Genomic DNA, 16,060 nt, shown 5'->3' on the forward strand with positions numbered 1-16,060 from the left:
AAAGGACCTAAATAGGCCGGGTGCAGTGGCTCAGGCCTGTAATCCCAGCACTTTGGGAGGCCAAGGCGGGTGAATCACGAGGTCAGGAGATCGAGACCATCCTGGCTAACACGGTGAAACCCCGTCTCTATTAAAAATAAAAAAATTAGCCAGGCGTGGTGGCGGGCGCCTGGTAGTCCCAGCTGCTCGGGAGGCTGAGGCAGGAGAATGGTGTGAACCCCCGGGAGGAGAAGCTCGCAGTGAGCCAAGATCGTACCACTGCACTCCAGCCTGGGCGATAAAGCGAGACTCCGCCTCAAAAAAAAAAAAAAAAAAAAAGACCTAAATAATGAGAACAGAAAGGTTCATAAACGGGGTACTGGATCAACACAGTTCACTCTGGAAGTTCTGTGAACAATGTCAGAAACTGATGATTAACATCAAAGACCTCCCTGAGCTGCTAATGAACAAAGACATTTTGATTAAAACCAGATAGCCAGAGACTTGCGCAGTCTAAACTCCTATAGCACAGGGGTCACTTCAGTCAACCCGACGCGCCACTGCAAAGCAATCAAACTAGATGACTGAGATGATTTTGATAAATGAAAACACACCAAATATGTCTTCATCTGTATGAAAGTGAACCATTGCAATGCAGAGCCTACACCCAGGAAGCAGTAATTCTTTGAGTTTTCGCTAAGGAGGGCTCTACCGAATAGTGTGGCAACCAGAACAGGTTACCAAAGCACCAAGCTTGCAGTGGCACTCCACAGACACTTGCTGAATGAACAAAAACAAGTGAATGTGACACTTGAAAGGCAGCTCTAATCAGAAAGTTAAGAGTTGTGGATTCTAGTTCCAAGCATGTCACTACATAACTGAGCAAGGACATATTACCTTCCCTTTCTGGACTTCTAGATCTTTATCTGTAAAACAATGTGCCTGAGCTAAACGGCTTCTGGTATCCCTCCAAACTCATAATGTTTTGATTCTGTGATGTGCATTAAGAGTTATTTTCCCATGACATTGTAGAATCAAAGATGACATCATTTCAATTTAATGAGAGAGTCTGTAGCTCTCCCTTAATTATCAAAAGAACTTAGCAATCTTGGAAAAAAAAAAAAAAGAAGAAAAAATCTTGCTGTGTCTCCTGCTTGCACTCTACCCCAAAATGTGTAGAGCTGAACAGAACTACTTTGGCATTTTCAGGCCAAAAGTCACTCAAAATAGCCTCTGGCTGGCTGATATTTTTCAGTCATAAGTAAGATTTTTTGACCCCTGATGCTAACATAACTCAAGTGTGGGCTGAGGACTAGCAGTGCAGTAGGAGGGTGGAGGATACTGGGCTTCAAGAAATTCTGGGGGCATTTCATTTCAGATGCTCTCAAAGTATCCTTGATTACAATTTTTTTCTTCTTAGTTTGCTGTTTTGCAAAGACTGTTACTTCCCTTGGGTTTCAACCAGGTTAGGGCAATTTTAAATGAGTATTTGTTGCTTCAATAACACATTTACAGCTTCAGAAAGAAAGCAGTGTTTTGCTTCATAGCAGCTGATAGCCATGCATCTTGAGAGTGAGGAAAAGTTACTTGCCAACACACTGGTTCCACTGGTAGTGCTGGAGGTAGCCCTGGGGGCAGCTGCACCGGTAGCCCCCGATGATGTTCTGGCAGCCGTGCTGGCAGCGGTGGTTACCCTCGCACTCGTCCACGTCTGAAAAAGAAGCAGAGCCACCATGATGCCAACTCAACATCTCTCTCTGAAGCCACACGGATTCTAATAAGAAATCTGGCCCCTACACATCCTACACATTATTCTACCACCAAAAAATTCAAGAATATCTCTTCTGGAACTGCTGCCAAGTCCAAGGAGGAAAAAACATTCAGAGAGCCCTGGCAAAGTCTACAAATAAAAATGATCAGGAAATTAGTGCAAAGTCCAAGGCACTCTCTGGGACAGCTCTGTAAGTTATAAGTTATTTGTGTTTGCTGGTTTTTTTTTTTTTTTTTGGTGCCACAATTAGAAACCAAAATGTGTCAAAGCCACAATGAACTCCTAAAAATATCATTTAAACTTTTAATTAAACGTCACCAGAAGAGCTATTCCTCATATGTTTAGTCCACATGGGAGAAATCCCTTTATGGCTCCGGACCCAGTGACCAGAAAATTAATGAATCAAAGTCAAGAGTCTGCCTATTTTTCTTGACTGAGTTATTCCCTATTAGGTTAAATTAAAAACGGAGCAGAAAAGGTCTTGAAATACTTAGGAAAGGCATGTGTGTTAGACACAAGCATGAGACAAAACATGAATCTCTAAGATACAGGACCTGTGCACACTGTTTTAGCTGGGTGCCCCCCTGGGCTCAGATCTGCTATCTCATAGAGGCTGATGATGAAGGTGCCGATAGCCACACATGCCACCGCCACAAGGATTTACCAGCTGGATCGCAGCTGAGGTCTCCACCCACCTTCACAGCTGGAGCCGGTTTGATCAAGTGAGAATCCCCGCTGGCATTCACAGGTGAAGCTTCCAGGAGTGTTCTGGCAAATGCCCTTAGACCCGCACAGATTGATGTCAGAGGTGCATTCATTGTTATCTATGAGAAGCAGTGGGGGCAAAGACGAGTTAAAATTTCCCAAAGCTCTCTTTGTATCGTTGAAAAGAAAGTTAGAAGGATGACTCAGAAAAGACCAAATAAAGCCAACAACCCTTCACATACATGTACAGGTGTGCTCACACATACACGCACTCATATATTTCTTTGAGCTTTTGTTTTCTTATCCCAACAGCAGAGGAAATAGAAATTAATCCCTTGAAAGAATCGCTACACTCCATGTAGGATTTTTCCTCTCCTACTCACCAATGCAGGCCGTATGGTGCTGGGTAAATCCGGGAGGACATTTGCATGTGAAACCGCCAATGGTGTTAACACACAGGAACTGGCAGTTGTGTTGCTTGGTTGCACACTCATCAAGATCTATGAGAAAATGCAAGATAGGCATTTGAGTCAAGTCAACAAAACAGGATCAGGGAAGCCGCCCCTATGAAGCAGCTCCAAGTTTGATTTGGAAGTCTCAAATGACCCTGACTAGAAAGAAGCCACAGCAAAAGGCAAGGAGAGACACAGGGGGTAAAGATCTGAAAGATAAAACAAGGTGTCCATTTAGACCCTCCCCTCAAAAAAATTAGACAGATCTTTGGGGGATCCAAGAAAACACAATTCTAATAGGAGAAATGCAGGAATTCCTCGACAAAGGAATTTCAAATAAATCATGACATTTTAAACAAATTTTTAAATGAAGTAAAAGATGAATGATTCTGCAAATTTTCCAGAGCATTGAAAAGATCTATTTAAGTTAAAACATAAAGAGAAATGTTGAAGCTGGAAATTAATTTGCTGGCTTAGTTCTTTTCTGTTTGCTGTTTTTAATCTACTCAAATGAAGTTGTCAAAAACAAAATCTGATTTCTTTAATTAGGGATTCTTCTTAGGATAAAACAAAATTGAGCAATCAGGAAGGAAACAAAGCAAAGGAAAAATTCATTTTAATAGCTAAAGGCACTTTAGTAAAACTGCCTCCAGGCCGAGTGTGCTGTATTCCCAGCACTTTGGGAGGCCAAGACAGGCTGATCACTTTGAGCTCAGGAGTTTGAGACCAGCCTGGGCAACATGGCAAAACCTGTCTCTAGTAAAAACACAAAAATTAGCTGGGTGTGGTGCTGCGCACCTGTAATCCCAGCTACCTGGGAGGCAGAGGTTGCAGTGAGCTGAGATCGCACCACTGCAGTCCAGCCTGGGCAACAGAGTGAAACTTCGTCTCAAACACAACAACAACAAAAATAAATAAAGAAAAACAAAAATCCAAAACTGACAACTGCGTCCAGTGTTTATCCAACATTGTTTCCCACATCTCCATAAAGCCCTCTGCTTTGACCAGGCCTCTTTCCTCAATGCCTCAACTTCTAGTTGCATTCTTAACTCCAATGTTATTTCAAACTATCAAGAGATGAAATGCTGTGTTCTAACTTCTAGCTAAATTTTAATGATAATTTAAAAACTGCCACATATTCAGGAAAAAAACATTAGTGACTTTATTTTATCACAAATTCAACCACTATGCCCCCACCTTCTGCACAACTGTGTTGGAGCTGCAGATCAAATCACTAGCTTTGCCAGTGACTGCTTCCACTCCACAGGGCCAGTTCCTGGCTAGAGTAATGTCTAGAGTGGACCTACACTGAGAGACCCTTCCAAGACCTGTCCTAGTTCCGGCTTCTCTTACAATGCAGCCCGTCCTGTGCTCTTTCCACTGCTGAGAGCTTCACTGATATGCACTCTCTGTTCAGCTTTCTCAGAGCCTGTGGACTGGTTTCTCCTATCTATGGCCCAAGGAGCTTGGCTTGAGCATCATGACACATTGGCTGAAACTCACCTGCAGCAGGTGAGGAAGATGACTCAGTGATTTCTCCTAACACTATTTCATGAGTACAGCACATGAAGAACAGCAGCACTCGCTGCTCTTGCCTCCAAGAATGCCCTTCCTCCTCTTCTCCCCTCTAATCTGCATCCCACCCATCTCTCATTGGGGATGTGCTGCTCCCATACTCCTCCCACAGCCACCCTTCTGGCCTCTTCCTTCTCAGTGTCCATGGTGCAACTATCTGCACTATTCATTTGATATTTAGTTATACATACTAAGTAAGTGGAAGAATTTGAACCTTATGAGAAAAAATAGGAAAAGGGACAAGTTGTGAGTAGACATGTAAAAATTACAGTTGCTCTTTGCACTCCTAAAGCCATAAACAGAACTTTATTGATGCATTTTCATTTTTCATCTTTTAATTGCTAGAAACTTTTGAGAATTTTCTGCCCCCAGAGGTTAGAAAAAAATGCTATAAATTTGTTTTGCTTGTTACAGATAATATATACAATGAGACATATTTTCCCCTTGAATTTGGTTCTTCATTTATACGAATATATTTATGGCTCTGAGTTATAGCTTCACATTGCCTAGAACTCACAGTGACCCCAGATGTAAAATAAGTTCCACATTTGAGAAGAACAAAGCTATGAGCAACTGTTCATTTAAGATGGTTAGAATGTGTAAGTAGGTCTCTCAACTTCCTCTCCCCAAACTACAGGATTAGACAGGCTTTGTGCTGCGCAGGAAGGCCTCAGGCAGTTGCCCATGATGTCATCCTCTATTACGTGCCTCTTAACTCTCCCTTTCAGCAGACACAGGAAAAAGGTCAAGAGCCCAACTTCTTGCTGCTCTCCACTTCTCTCCTCTCCCCTCCTCCAATCTGGATCCTATCCATCTCCGTGGGGATGTGCTGGTCCCACCCTCCACCCTTCTAGCCTCTTCTCAGATTCAGTGGTATACACAGCTGCGTCATTCATTTGATATTTAGTTATATATACCAAGTAAGTGGAAGAACTTAAGCTTTATGAGAAAAAAATAGGAAAAAAAGACTCCACTCTACCCTTTACCTTCCTTACTTCTGTACGTTTCTATAAATTTCCTTCAAAGTTTCATGGCATGACATGATATCTCTTGGTCTACCACTTGGTCTACCTTTTCTTCTCCAAATCTCTCATTTTGCAAATTATTGTTAAGTATGACTCACTAGTGCTATTCACTAAATATAACATTCTTATTGTTGAGGAAGATGTTTATAGGAGTAAATTTACACCAAAAAATTTTTGCAAAGGATAACTTCTGGTTGAGAAGGGATTTCTGCCCAGAGTTTTGCTGGTTCTTAATTCTGCGTGATATTTATGTCTCAGGGAAGCTCCTAGAGGGCAGAAATGGACTTTTTCTGCAGAACAAAAATCTGGATACAGCACCTAATTCATTTGGCACCATGTCCTCTAGGATCATGGCACTGATTATTCCGAGGCAGGACCTCCCTGGAAACCTGAACTATACAGCTATAAAGAATAAATACAAAAACCAGAAAGCAGAGAGGTCACCAATTAAGAATCTGCCCCACTAGAGGCACTGAGAACTGGCCCTGCTATCTCTGAGACCGTCATGGATGGCCGCCATGGATGCCCAGGGGGCATGCTGTGAGGATGGCTGCTCCCACGGGTCCTCCACAGTCTCCCTGGCTTTAGCCTCCCTCCCTCCAGCATAGGAGGTAGGTCCCATGGAGGCATTAACCCCAGGGAAGCACCTCCCACCTGCAGAGCAGGTCTTTCGGCTTGCCTGTGGAGTCCTTAAGGGCAAAGGAATGCAGCCATATGTCGGGAGCTAGGTGAGAGGCAATGGTCAATTCTACTTTACCTTTGCAGCTCCTTCCATCCTCTTGCAGAATGTAGCCTTTCGGGCATGAACACTGGTAACTCCCTTCTGTGTTTTTGCAGATAAAATTGCAGGGTTTGGGAGCCTGGTTGCACTCGTTCAGATCTACGATCAAAGAAATACAGTGTGACTGTGCATCTAAAAATGATGTCTACATGCTCAGTTTCCACTGGGTCTAACAAAGAATTTTAGTTTTGGGGAAAGAAAAAGTAAACTCTGTGTAGACTTGGATGATTGTCCTATGCTTTCCTATGAAACTGCATAGACTTTTTAGATTTTTAGCTTTGGGTTTTTTTTTTTTTTTTACCCCATAATCTAAAATTTCCACTTGAGGATAAGCCATCAGAAATAGACACTTACCTACACAGGAAGTCCCAGTTATATCTGGAGTGTACCCAGTTTTACAAATGCAATGATACGATCCTCTGTCATTGACACACTCCCCATTTCGGCAAACATCATGAATAACCTTGCATTCATCGATATCTGTAATTTAACAAATATAAATTAAGATAAGCAATATATCATAAAATTGACAACATTAATATGCAGGGGGTCACTTCAGTGTACATACTAATAAATTGTCTTACTATATTTTGGGCCTAAGAAATTAAACCAGTAACGATGACAACATAAATTTAATATGTAACAGTAGCTATATCAAAAGGCAAACAATTAACTTCATTAGACTATAATTGATAAAATAATTCAGCTACAGAAAAACTTTAAAAACAATTGGTCTTCCAAATGTAGATTTTTCTCTTCTGGGTCCATAGAACAGCCAGCCCATCTAAACATATTTGGCTTTTTGTGTCATCTCATGCCATTAAGCTTGCCTCCTGCTGATATCTCATAAATGAATCACAGAAGCAGATCCTTTTGATGAGGAAACCCCACTTCCCCCCTAATATTGCATGCTCAAAATAAGAAGTAAGGTTTCTTTCTTTTTTTTTTTTAACACTATTTTTGTTGTATTTGTGGTTAATCCTGAAAAAGTTCAAATTACATAATATTGGGGAAATGAGATGAACTTCTGTCCTCTGATGAGGGAGAAAACTAACCAGGGCTCTGAGGTGGATGACAGTGCTGGGTTTTTGCAACCTGCTAAGGAAGGGAGACCCTTACTCATGGCTCTACCACAGAGAGAAAGATTGGGTCAACATGCACTGTTGAGCATTAAGGCCACTGTCCTCCATATCTTGACCCATATACCGCTTTACTGGTTGGCGAAGTGCCAATACAAGCACTTTCCACGTGGGTTTGCAGCCCTTGACTGCCAAATTACCATTTTATACCAACAGCTGGGTGTATCTGACCTTTACAAGTCTACTCTAAAGTGCAATTTAGCATACTCTTATTGGTCTCTAGAAATGAGTTTTTCTTGACCATCTTATTGCTATATCCTCCAAAGAATCAAAAATTCCTTTTGGTCACTCCATCTTATCTTTCTAGGTCTGTTGTTTTTTTTTTTTTTAAGTCACCTCCAGTTTCGTTATTCTGCCTTCAGCTACATCTTTCCCATATAAACACAAATCCTTCTTAACCTCCTTCTTCCCCTTTCACTTCCAATTCCCTCCCAAGAAGCTCAAAAAAGCTCTCACCTTTTCTCAGTCCTTTTATGAACTAAAAACCAATTGTAGTTACAGTTGATAAACACAGGAATCATATTAGTGACAGGCCTAGAAATCTCTAGAGTTGCCTTAGACACTCTAACATTCTCCTCATCCTGCTTCAGTTAAGGAGCTTGTGCTTTTCCAGATGCAATCGTGTTTAATTGCCAGGGTATCAGCATGATTTATACTTCTTTTGTGCAATATAGTTTGGCCAGTTTTAGGAGTTCCACATCTTGGTGGACTGTTTTGGGCCTTTAATAATCATTTATTTCAAAGTTCATCGAAAAGCTTAAAAAATTATATTCCGAGTAGCCAACTGACTTATAGTAAACTTTCGTTGAAAAAGTTGAAGGCTTGCTGGAATGCAGAGGGAGAGTCCTCAGCACACACGGCTTAATCAAGTGGACCAAGGCCACTTTGGCAGCATGACCTCAAATGTCTAAAACTCCAAAATGAAGAATTTTTGTTGGCCTCAGCTGTGCAACTCAACCTAGCCACATATTGCAGATTCTGTATTTTCATCTGTTTTTCACACAGAAAACAAACAGATTCCCTGCAAGTATTTTTGGACTATAAATGAAGTACCTGCTCCGTTGGTCATGAATCCTCGGCCATGGGGACAGAGTTTCTTGAAAGCCACAGTCCCCTGGAAAGGGCAGATCTCACAGTGGGGACCCCAGCCTCTCCCTCCATCACAGCAGCATTCAGATTTGGTGACAGGGTTCCTGTTGCTGGAGCCGATCTGACACATGTTTTGTAGCACCTCTGTGAAGCAGTACCCTTCCCGATTGTCTGGAAGGGACATTATATGGCAAAGGGGATGTCAGGCAATTTTAAGAGCAAACAAGGTATTAAAAATTTGGTCAGATATAAAAACCAAAAAAGGATGTAACACTTTACCCTGGGTGAGAAGAAGCAAGAGGGGAAAGCTGGAGACAGCAGTAAAAGAGAAAGGATGACGTCTGAGGGAAACAAATAAGACATTCAGTGAGTAGGCAGAAAGACATTGGCCTAGACAAGCTTATCACTCTCTCTGCTCCCAGAAATACAGGGGAATAGCCATGCTTACAGAGAGAGGGGCAGAGGAACATATGGAAGTGGATCCTGATCACCAAGGGCTTCAAAGGCAGCCAAGAAATTCCAAACAAGTGATTCAGGATCCAATTAGCAAAGGAAGAATTTAGCTGCAGGGTGGTGCTAAGCCCAATGGACAATCACAGTCACTACGGCATCTCCAAAATATGAACATTTTTTATCCCTCCTCAGATTTTGACATTTTCTTGTATTTCAAATAAGAGGTCTGGGTTTCCGGCAGCCCAGTGTGGAGGCTGAGCTTAGGAAAGCATGCTGCCAACTGTACTCACCGAGGCACTCGTCCTGGTTGGGGCTGGCGGTAAACCCGTCATTACACTCGCAGGTGTAGCTCCCACGGGTGTTGAGGCAGCGCCCATTCTCACAGATCCCTGGCTTCGTCTGACATTCATTCTCATCTGTTTCATTTTATTGAAGGACCAAAAACAAGAAGAGTCATCTGACTATTTTATAGAGGATGGAGCTCCTTCCTTGGTTCCTTCCTTCCTCCCTCCCTCCTTCCCTCCCTTTGTTCCTTTTTCTTTCCTTCCTCCCTTCCCTCCCTCTCACCTTCCTTCCCTCTCTCTCGTCTTTCCTTCTTAACTTAGCTTTTGAATCACTAATCTGTTCATATGGCTCAAAATTTAAAAGGCATGAAAGAGACTTCATTCATTCTTAACTGTTTGGTTCCACTGAAGGACTGAAAACAGAAAGAGCCATCTGAATCTTTTATAGAGTAGATTTTCTTCCTTCTTTCCTATATAGTTTGTAAATAGCTTATCTCTTCACAGGGTTCAAAATTAAAAAGGTACAAAAGGGGATTCAGCAAAGGTACCCCTTTCATTCCCTATTTCCCAGACACCAAACTCCTCTCCTGAAAAGCAACCAATTCTGGGGCCAATTTCTAATGTACCCTTCCAGAGCTGGATTATGCATATAAAAGCAAATACATACATAATGTACATATGTGTGTGTGCACTTCTGATCTGTTAAAAGCATAACTGATAGCATTTTATATACTTAAACATAGATGGTGGCATTTTATGCGCACTTACATTTTTCATTTAGTAAAATTTGAATCTTTTCATATTTGGACACAAAAAGGACTCTCAAAAGGTTATTTCAAGTGAAGAGGGAAAAATGTGAATATCAGCATATGAAAGAAATATTTTAATACATATTAGAATAATGTCTATAATGGTCAACACTGATCTGGGGGAGTTTGTCTAGATTAATCTTGAGATCAATCTAGATTATATCTTCAATATAGGTTGTGTTTATTGTAATATTTCAACAATATTATTAAGAAATCATAAACTACAATTCAGTTTCCCAGGCTTAAAAAAACATTAAAATATCTACAGATTCTTAGAATTATCTGATGATTATTTAGAAAGATCAAAAATAATTTGCTGAGGTGCTTCCCTTCCTTTGAGAATAGTTCAGGGTCCCTCAGATGGAGCTCTCACTAGGAAAGACAGAAAGTTGGAAGGTGACATCCAGAACAGTGTTAAAACAGGTTCAAAACCCCAATGCCCAAGCCACCCCCAGACCAATTCAATCAGAATATCTGAGGTTGGACTCCAGCTCCCCAAGTGATTCCAAAGTGCAGCTGAGGTTGAGAATTACTGATCCAGGAGGATCCAGTGTGTGACAATTAATCTACATATTTTCTTTTTCTGTGCTTTTAGAGTCTGTTCTTTAATTACTGCTTCAGTCTGTATTGTACAGAGCAAAAGGGCAATGGAATTCTTAATCTTCTTGAATAACAACATAAAATATATCTTTATAACACCATTTATTTTTAAAAAGAAAGAGAATGCATGTGAGAAGGTTTTAATAATTTTCTCCTGTAATTATTATCTAAGCAGAGGTCAGGAAACTTTTTGTTAGGGTCAAATAGGAAATATTTTAGGCTTTGTGGGTCATATGGTCTCTGTTGCAACCACTTGGCTCTGCCATTGTGGCATGAAAGTAGCCACGGACAATATGCAAATGAATGGTTATATCTATGTTTAATAAGACTTTATTTATAAAAACACACAGTGGGCTGGCAGGCTGGAATTGGCCTGTAGGCTCTAGTAGTTTGCCAACTCCTGGTCTAAAGCTGAAGTTCTCAATGTTGGATCCATATTAGAATCAGCTGAGGAGCTTTAAAAAAAATCAGTGCCTGGATGCTACTCTCAAGACCAGATTTTCTGGAGGTAGATCCCAACGGTTTCGAGAGATTCCTGATTCAGAGGTACCTGGCATTTGTATTCAATGTCAGGGCACCGGTAGCAAAGTTAAGTCAATAGGGAGGCATTCCAATGTGATGGGGAGAATTGACCCCCAAATCAACAAGAGAGTACAGAAAGTAAAGGAGGAGAATAGAGAAAAGGCAGGCTGTTCAAATCCTGGCAGCAAATGGGTTAAGAAAGTAGAGAAAGGCCAGCTCAGAGGGACAATGACAGTGCTCTTGGAATTCACAAATGATCACGTGGCAAGGGCACCACCATGGAGAGTCTTGAGACGAGGTAAGAGAACAAAATGGGTCTCACCAAGAACACAGTGTCACAAGAACATACAGTCCAGGTTCCTTCTGTCCACTGTCACTTCTGATGCACTCAAAGCTCTTTCCACAGGGATCCTCTTACCTACACAGCCTTCTCCATCAGGTCTTCGCTGATACCCGGGTCCACAGATGCACATGTATGTGCCAATGAGGTTCTTGCATTCCATTTGTTTTTCAGTACAGTCATGTTTTCCCTCTTCACACTCATCCTCGTCTGTAAAAAATGTACGATCACAAATTTGTCAAAGAAAATGCATATATCTGCCTTAATTACCTGACTTTTAAACATAAAATGTTAGTAAGTAACCAATTTTCATCTATGTTATTTCAGTTTTGGCTGTATTTCCTTCTGCTGTGTTGAGTATGATCTCTAAAGAATGGAAAGGAATCTTCTAACCACCTTTGAACTTGAAGAAATTGCTCCCTAATCAACTGATAACCTCTTCAAGAAGCATGATTCTAATCATGCTTTTTCTCCCTTCCCCTTCCTTTATTTTCTATTTATTTTTATTTTTATTTATTTATGTTTTTGAAAGAGTCCCTCTCTGTTGCCCAGGCTGGTGTGCAGTGGCCCGATCTCAGCTCCCTTCAACCTCTACCTCCCAGGTTCAAGTGATTCTCATGCCTCAGCCTCCCGAGTATCTGGGATTATACAGGCATGCACCACCATGCCCAGCTAAATTTTTTTGTATTTTTAGTAGAAACGGGGTTTCACCATGTTGTCCAGGATGGTCTCAAACTCCTGGCCTCAAGTGATCCACCCACCTTGGCCTTCCAAAGTGCTGGGATTACAGGCATGAGCCATCACGCCTGGCTGTCCCTTTCTTTATGTTTTATACTCCTTTGTTGAGGCATGATTTCTAATTCTTGTTGACTAATTGAACTAAAAGGGCCTCATATAACTATAATATAATGGATATATCTTAATATAACAATAATTATAACAGCATTATAATCACAATATATGATAATGCAACAATTATAATAACAGTACTATAACCATAATGGATTATAATAGAGTAACAAACCAACACTTACATTATGCAATAATTATAATAATAACACAATATATTATAATATGATATTTTTTTTGAGATGGAATCTCACTCCGTCATCCAGACTGGAGTACAGTGGCATGATCTCAGCTCACTGCAACCTCCACTTCCTGGGTTCCAGTGAGTCTTCTGCCTCAGCCTCCCGAGGAGCTGAGATTACAAGAATGAGCCACTATGCCCAGCTAATTTTTGCATTTTTAGTAGAGGCAGGGTTTCACTATGTTGGCCAGGCTGGTCTCGAACTCCTGACCTCAGGTGATCCACCCACCTTGGCATCCCAAAGTGCTGGGATTACAGTCATGAGCCACTGCGCCTGGCCAATATGACATTATTTTTATATGATAATATTAATAAATAGGATACAATAGTAGAATGACTATTTTATATACATACATATAAACATATATTCATTAAAATATAAAAACCATATATCTATATATGTTTATATATAGAACAAAATGGGTCTCGCCAAGAACACAGTGTCACAAGAACACAGAGCCCAGGTTATATATATAAACACAGAGCCCAGGTTTATATATAAACATATATATATATATATATGGTTTTTATACTTTAATGAAAAGCCAAACATCTAAAATATCTTATTCTCTACTGGTTCTTCCCTCCTTCATTTCCTCTTCTGGACTTGGTTGGGCCTTCCTCAGTCTTCACTTTCTGTCCTATTGCACTTCTTTCTTTTTTATCTTTCCCTTTTACACGCTCTGAGCTGAGACATTTGAAATTTATTCTGCATATTATTAGAACTTTGCATTTAGGAAATTTCCCCACCCTTATGCAAAATTATATTTATGCCATCTTGAGAGAACAGGTGTCTGTTCATTTAAGATCTTGGTAGAAGCAAATCAGAGCTCTTCACAAGCAAACTCAATGATTACTGAAGTTTGTGAAATAGAGCCTAGTTCAGTGCTTAGGAAATTGCAGGTGTTCAGGAGGTATTTTTCATGGAGATGGTTTAGCTAAAGTAGATTCCACGTGTTACCCCATTCTTGAAATAGAATATCCTTTGGTGTTCTCAGATCATTTTGTATATATAACCACCATAGCATTTATTACACTGTATTATGAGAACTTATTTATATCTGTCTCAATCTCTTCATATTGGGTCTTTTGAATGTGGGGAAATGTCTTTTTCTTTATATTCCCACATCTTGTAGAAATACTGGCATGTTGTGAGCATGCAATGCACAGTGAGACGTAATAGAGGATCTGTAGTGCAGTCCTCGACTTAAGGCTTGACGATGCTTCCAGCTACAATTTAGGGGGAAACGTGGCAGTGACAACCCCCGTATTGTCCATGGACTATTTATATTCCCCAATTCCCAGCCCTCCCCTACTAACGGAAGCTTTGAGGGACATCTCCCCTCACAGATAGAGTTAGAGCTTCCTGGCTTAGATGACCTTGAACACGATGACTCACCTCTGCACATCCTACGGTCTTCTCTGAGCACATATCCCACGGGACATTTGCATTCATATGACCCGTAAGTGTTCACACATCGGAAGGCACAGAGCAGAGGATTCTGGGCACATTCATTTATATCTGCAGCAAAGGAGAGTAAGAAAATAAGGGATCATGGACAGCAACAAAGGGAACCTACCAATTGAACAAAAACTCTAAAACTTTTACCAAAAGTTGCAATGCTTCCTTGTCATAAACATGAATGGACCAAGTGGTCTCCCATTTCCAGGAAATTATAAAATGGGTTGATTATTTTATATTTGGTATAAGTAGGGTGACTCTCCATTCCCGATTCTCCCAGCACAGTCCCAGTTTATGTTTGTTGTCCTGGTATAATTATTAATGATTATTTAGGTGGATGGGAAATTACAGGCCACTCAACATATGAGGGGCTTTTCTGAAATTCTGGCTTTGAAGGCTCAGGTTGACCATTTGTCACTCCCTACAGTTACATGGCGTGGGAATCAGTTTTGCCCCATTCCGCCAAAACAATTGTGGTCAGCACAGAAGCCAACTCCTCCAATATTGTTAACCACCTCTCTTTCCCCAAACAAAGAGGCTCCTGTGAAATAACAGCGATTCTTCTGCCCAAACAAATAGTGTTCCAGATCATTTTATACTGACAGAGACACTCAGTTTACACAGATGCCCATGTTCAAACCTTAAATAGATGGGAATGAGTTTACCATTAATGAAAAAAGAGTGATTTCTGCAGACTGCAGAGTTTGGAACCATCAGAATGTGTTTTGGAAAGCAGGATTAAAATAGACCATCTCAACTATCATGTTGCTCCCCAAGGCCAGTGCTGACTAAGAACATGAGTGAGAGCCCAGATCACGACTTAGTCACAACCTTTAAAGATTTACCACAACTCTAACAATGGGCATTGATGGATCATATATGATGAAAGCTCTCTTTGCTACCAACTTTATTCTCTGCCTTCACCTCTCCTTCATTCTTTCCTTAGGCCAGTGAGTCCCTACTTGAGAGCGTATCAGATCACCTAGAGGGCTGCTGGGCTCCACCCCACTCTCTGAGCTTCTGATTTAGGAGGTCTTGGATGAGGACTGACAATGTTCATTTCCAGTAAGTTCACAGGTGATGCTGATACAGCTGCTCTTGGGAACCATCCTTTGAGAGCCACTGTTCTAGACACTCCCTCCCTTTCCTTCTTTTCATACATTCCACCAGGCTTATGGATGGACACTTTTCAGACGCTTATATATTATAGGCAACCACTTTTGCTGTGATCGCTTCCAAATGGCTACAGGATGTTGGTGGGTATCTTAGTGTGCGGTGCTTCTAGAAACAGAAAAGTAGAGAAAAAGAGAAAAGAAAAAGAAAGGGAGCATGAGAGACAAACAGAAAGAAGGAGAAAGTGAGAGTAAGAAAGAAGGTATTAAACAACACGGGAGCATCTAAATATAAGTAGTAGGGAGACACCAACGAGAACTCTCTGTGACATACAGTGTAGATGTGCCATGAGCACACAACTGTAGCTTTCTTGGATATCTCTCTTTCCCTACAGAGAAGAGGCCACAAAAGAAGAATGAACAAATGGCCCATCAGGCCTAGATGATCTTTATTATATACACCCTGAGTTGTATTTAATATTAAGACTTGTAATAAACCAATTGTTCCCATGATCAGTACATATAATCAACTGTTCTCTGTTTAAGAGATGTACCTTCACATGTCATCATTGGACCGGGCTCAAATCCCTCCTCACAGGTGCATTCAAAACCTCCAATCACATTCTTGCAGGTTCCATTTCCACAAGGATTGCCGACAGAACATTCATCAGTATCTGCAAGAAACCAGGAATGTGTGCAAAACATGATGAATTGAGAAAATACCTTTTATTCCATCAGAGGATTTTAAACTGTAATTTTTTTTTTTTTTTTTTTTTTAGACACAGTCTCACTTTCTCATCCAGGCTGGAGTGCTGTGGTGTGATTTCAGCTCATGCAACCTCTGCCTCTCAGGTCAAATGATTCTCATGCCT

At 40.9% G+C, this 16,060-nt stretch overlaps 1 protein-coding gene across 1 annotated transcript in view; it reads right to left on the reverse strand.

Annotated features, from left to right (window-relative positions):
• Window positions 1-16,060, reverse strand: part of FBN1 (fibrillin 1) — a 238,359-nt gene that overhangs the window by 10,749 nt on the left and 211,550 nt on the right. The window contains exons 54-63 of the mRNA XM_011967291.1: window positions 15,743-15,862; window positions 14,014-14,136; window positions 11,603-11,734; window positions 9,260-9,385; window positions 8,481-8,687; window positions 6,643-6,768; window positions 6,265-6,387; window positions 2,839-2,955; window positions 2,446-2,574; window positions 1,571-1,690 (exon numbers count right to left, since the gene is read on the reverse strand). Of these exons, the coding sequence (XP_011822681.1) occupies window positions 1,571-1,690; window positions 2,446-2,574; window positions 2,839-2,955; window positions 6,265-6,387; window positions 6,643-6,768; window positions 8,481-8,687; window positions 9,260-9,385; window positions 11,603-11,734; window positions 14,014-14,136; window positions 15,743-15,862 (1,323 nt within the window). The remainder of the gene's footprint in view (window positions 1-1,570; window positions 1,691-2,445; window positions 2,575-2,838; window positions 2,956-6,264; window positions 6,388-6,642; window positions 6,769-8,480; window positions 8,688-9,259; window positions 9,386-11,602; window positions 11,735-14,013; window positions 14,137-15,742; window positions 15,863-16,060) is intronic.

Source organism: Mandrillus leucophaeus, unplaced genomic scaffold (assembly GCF_000951045.1).
Source record: "Mandrillus leucophaeus isolate KB7577 unplaced genomic scaffold, Mleu.le_1.0 Scaffold798, whole genome shotgun sequence".
NCBI classification, from domain to species: Eukaryota; Metazoa; Chordata; class Mammalia; order Primates; family Cercopithecidae; genus Mandrillus; species Mandrillus leucophaeus.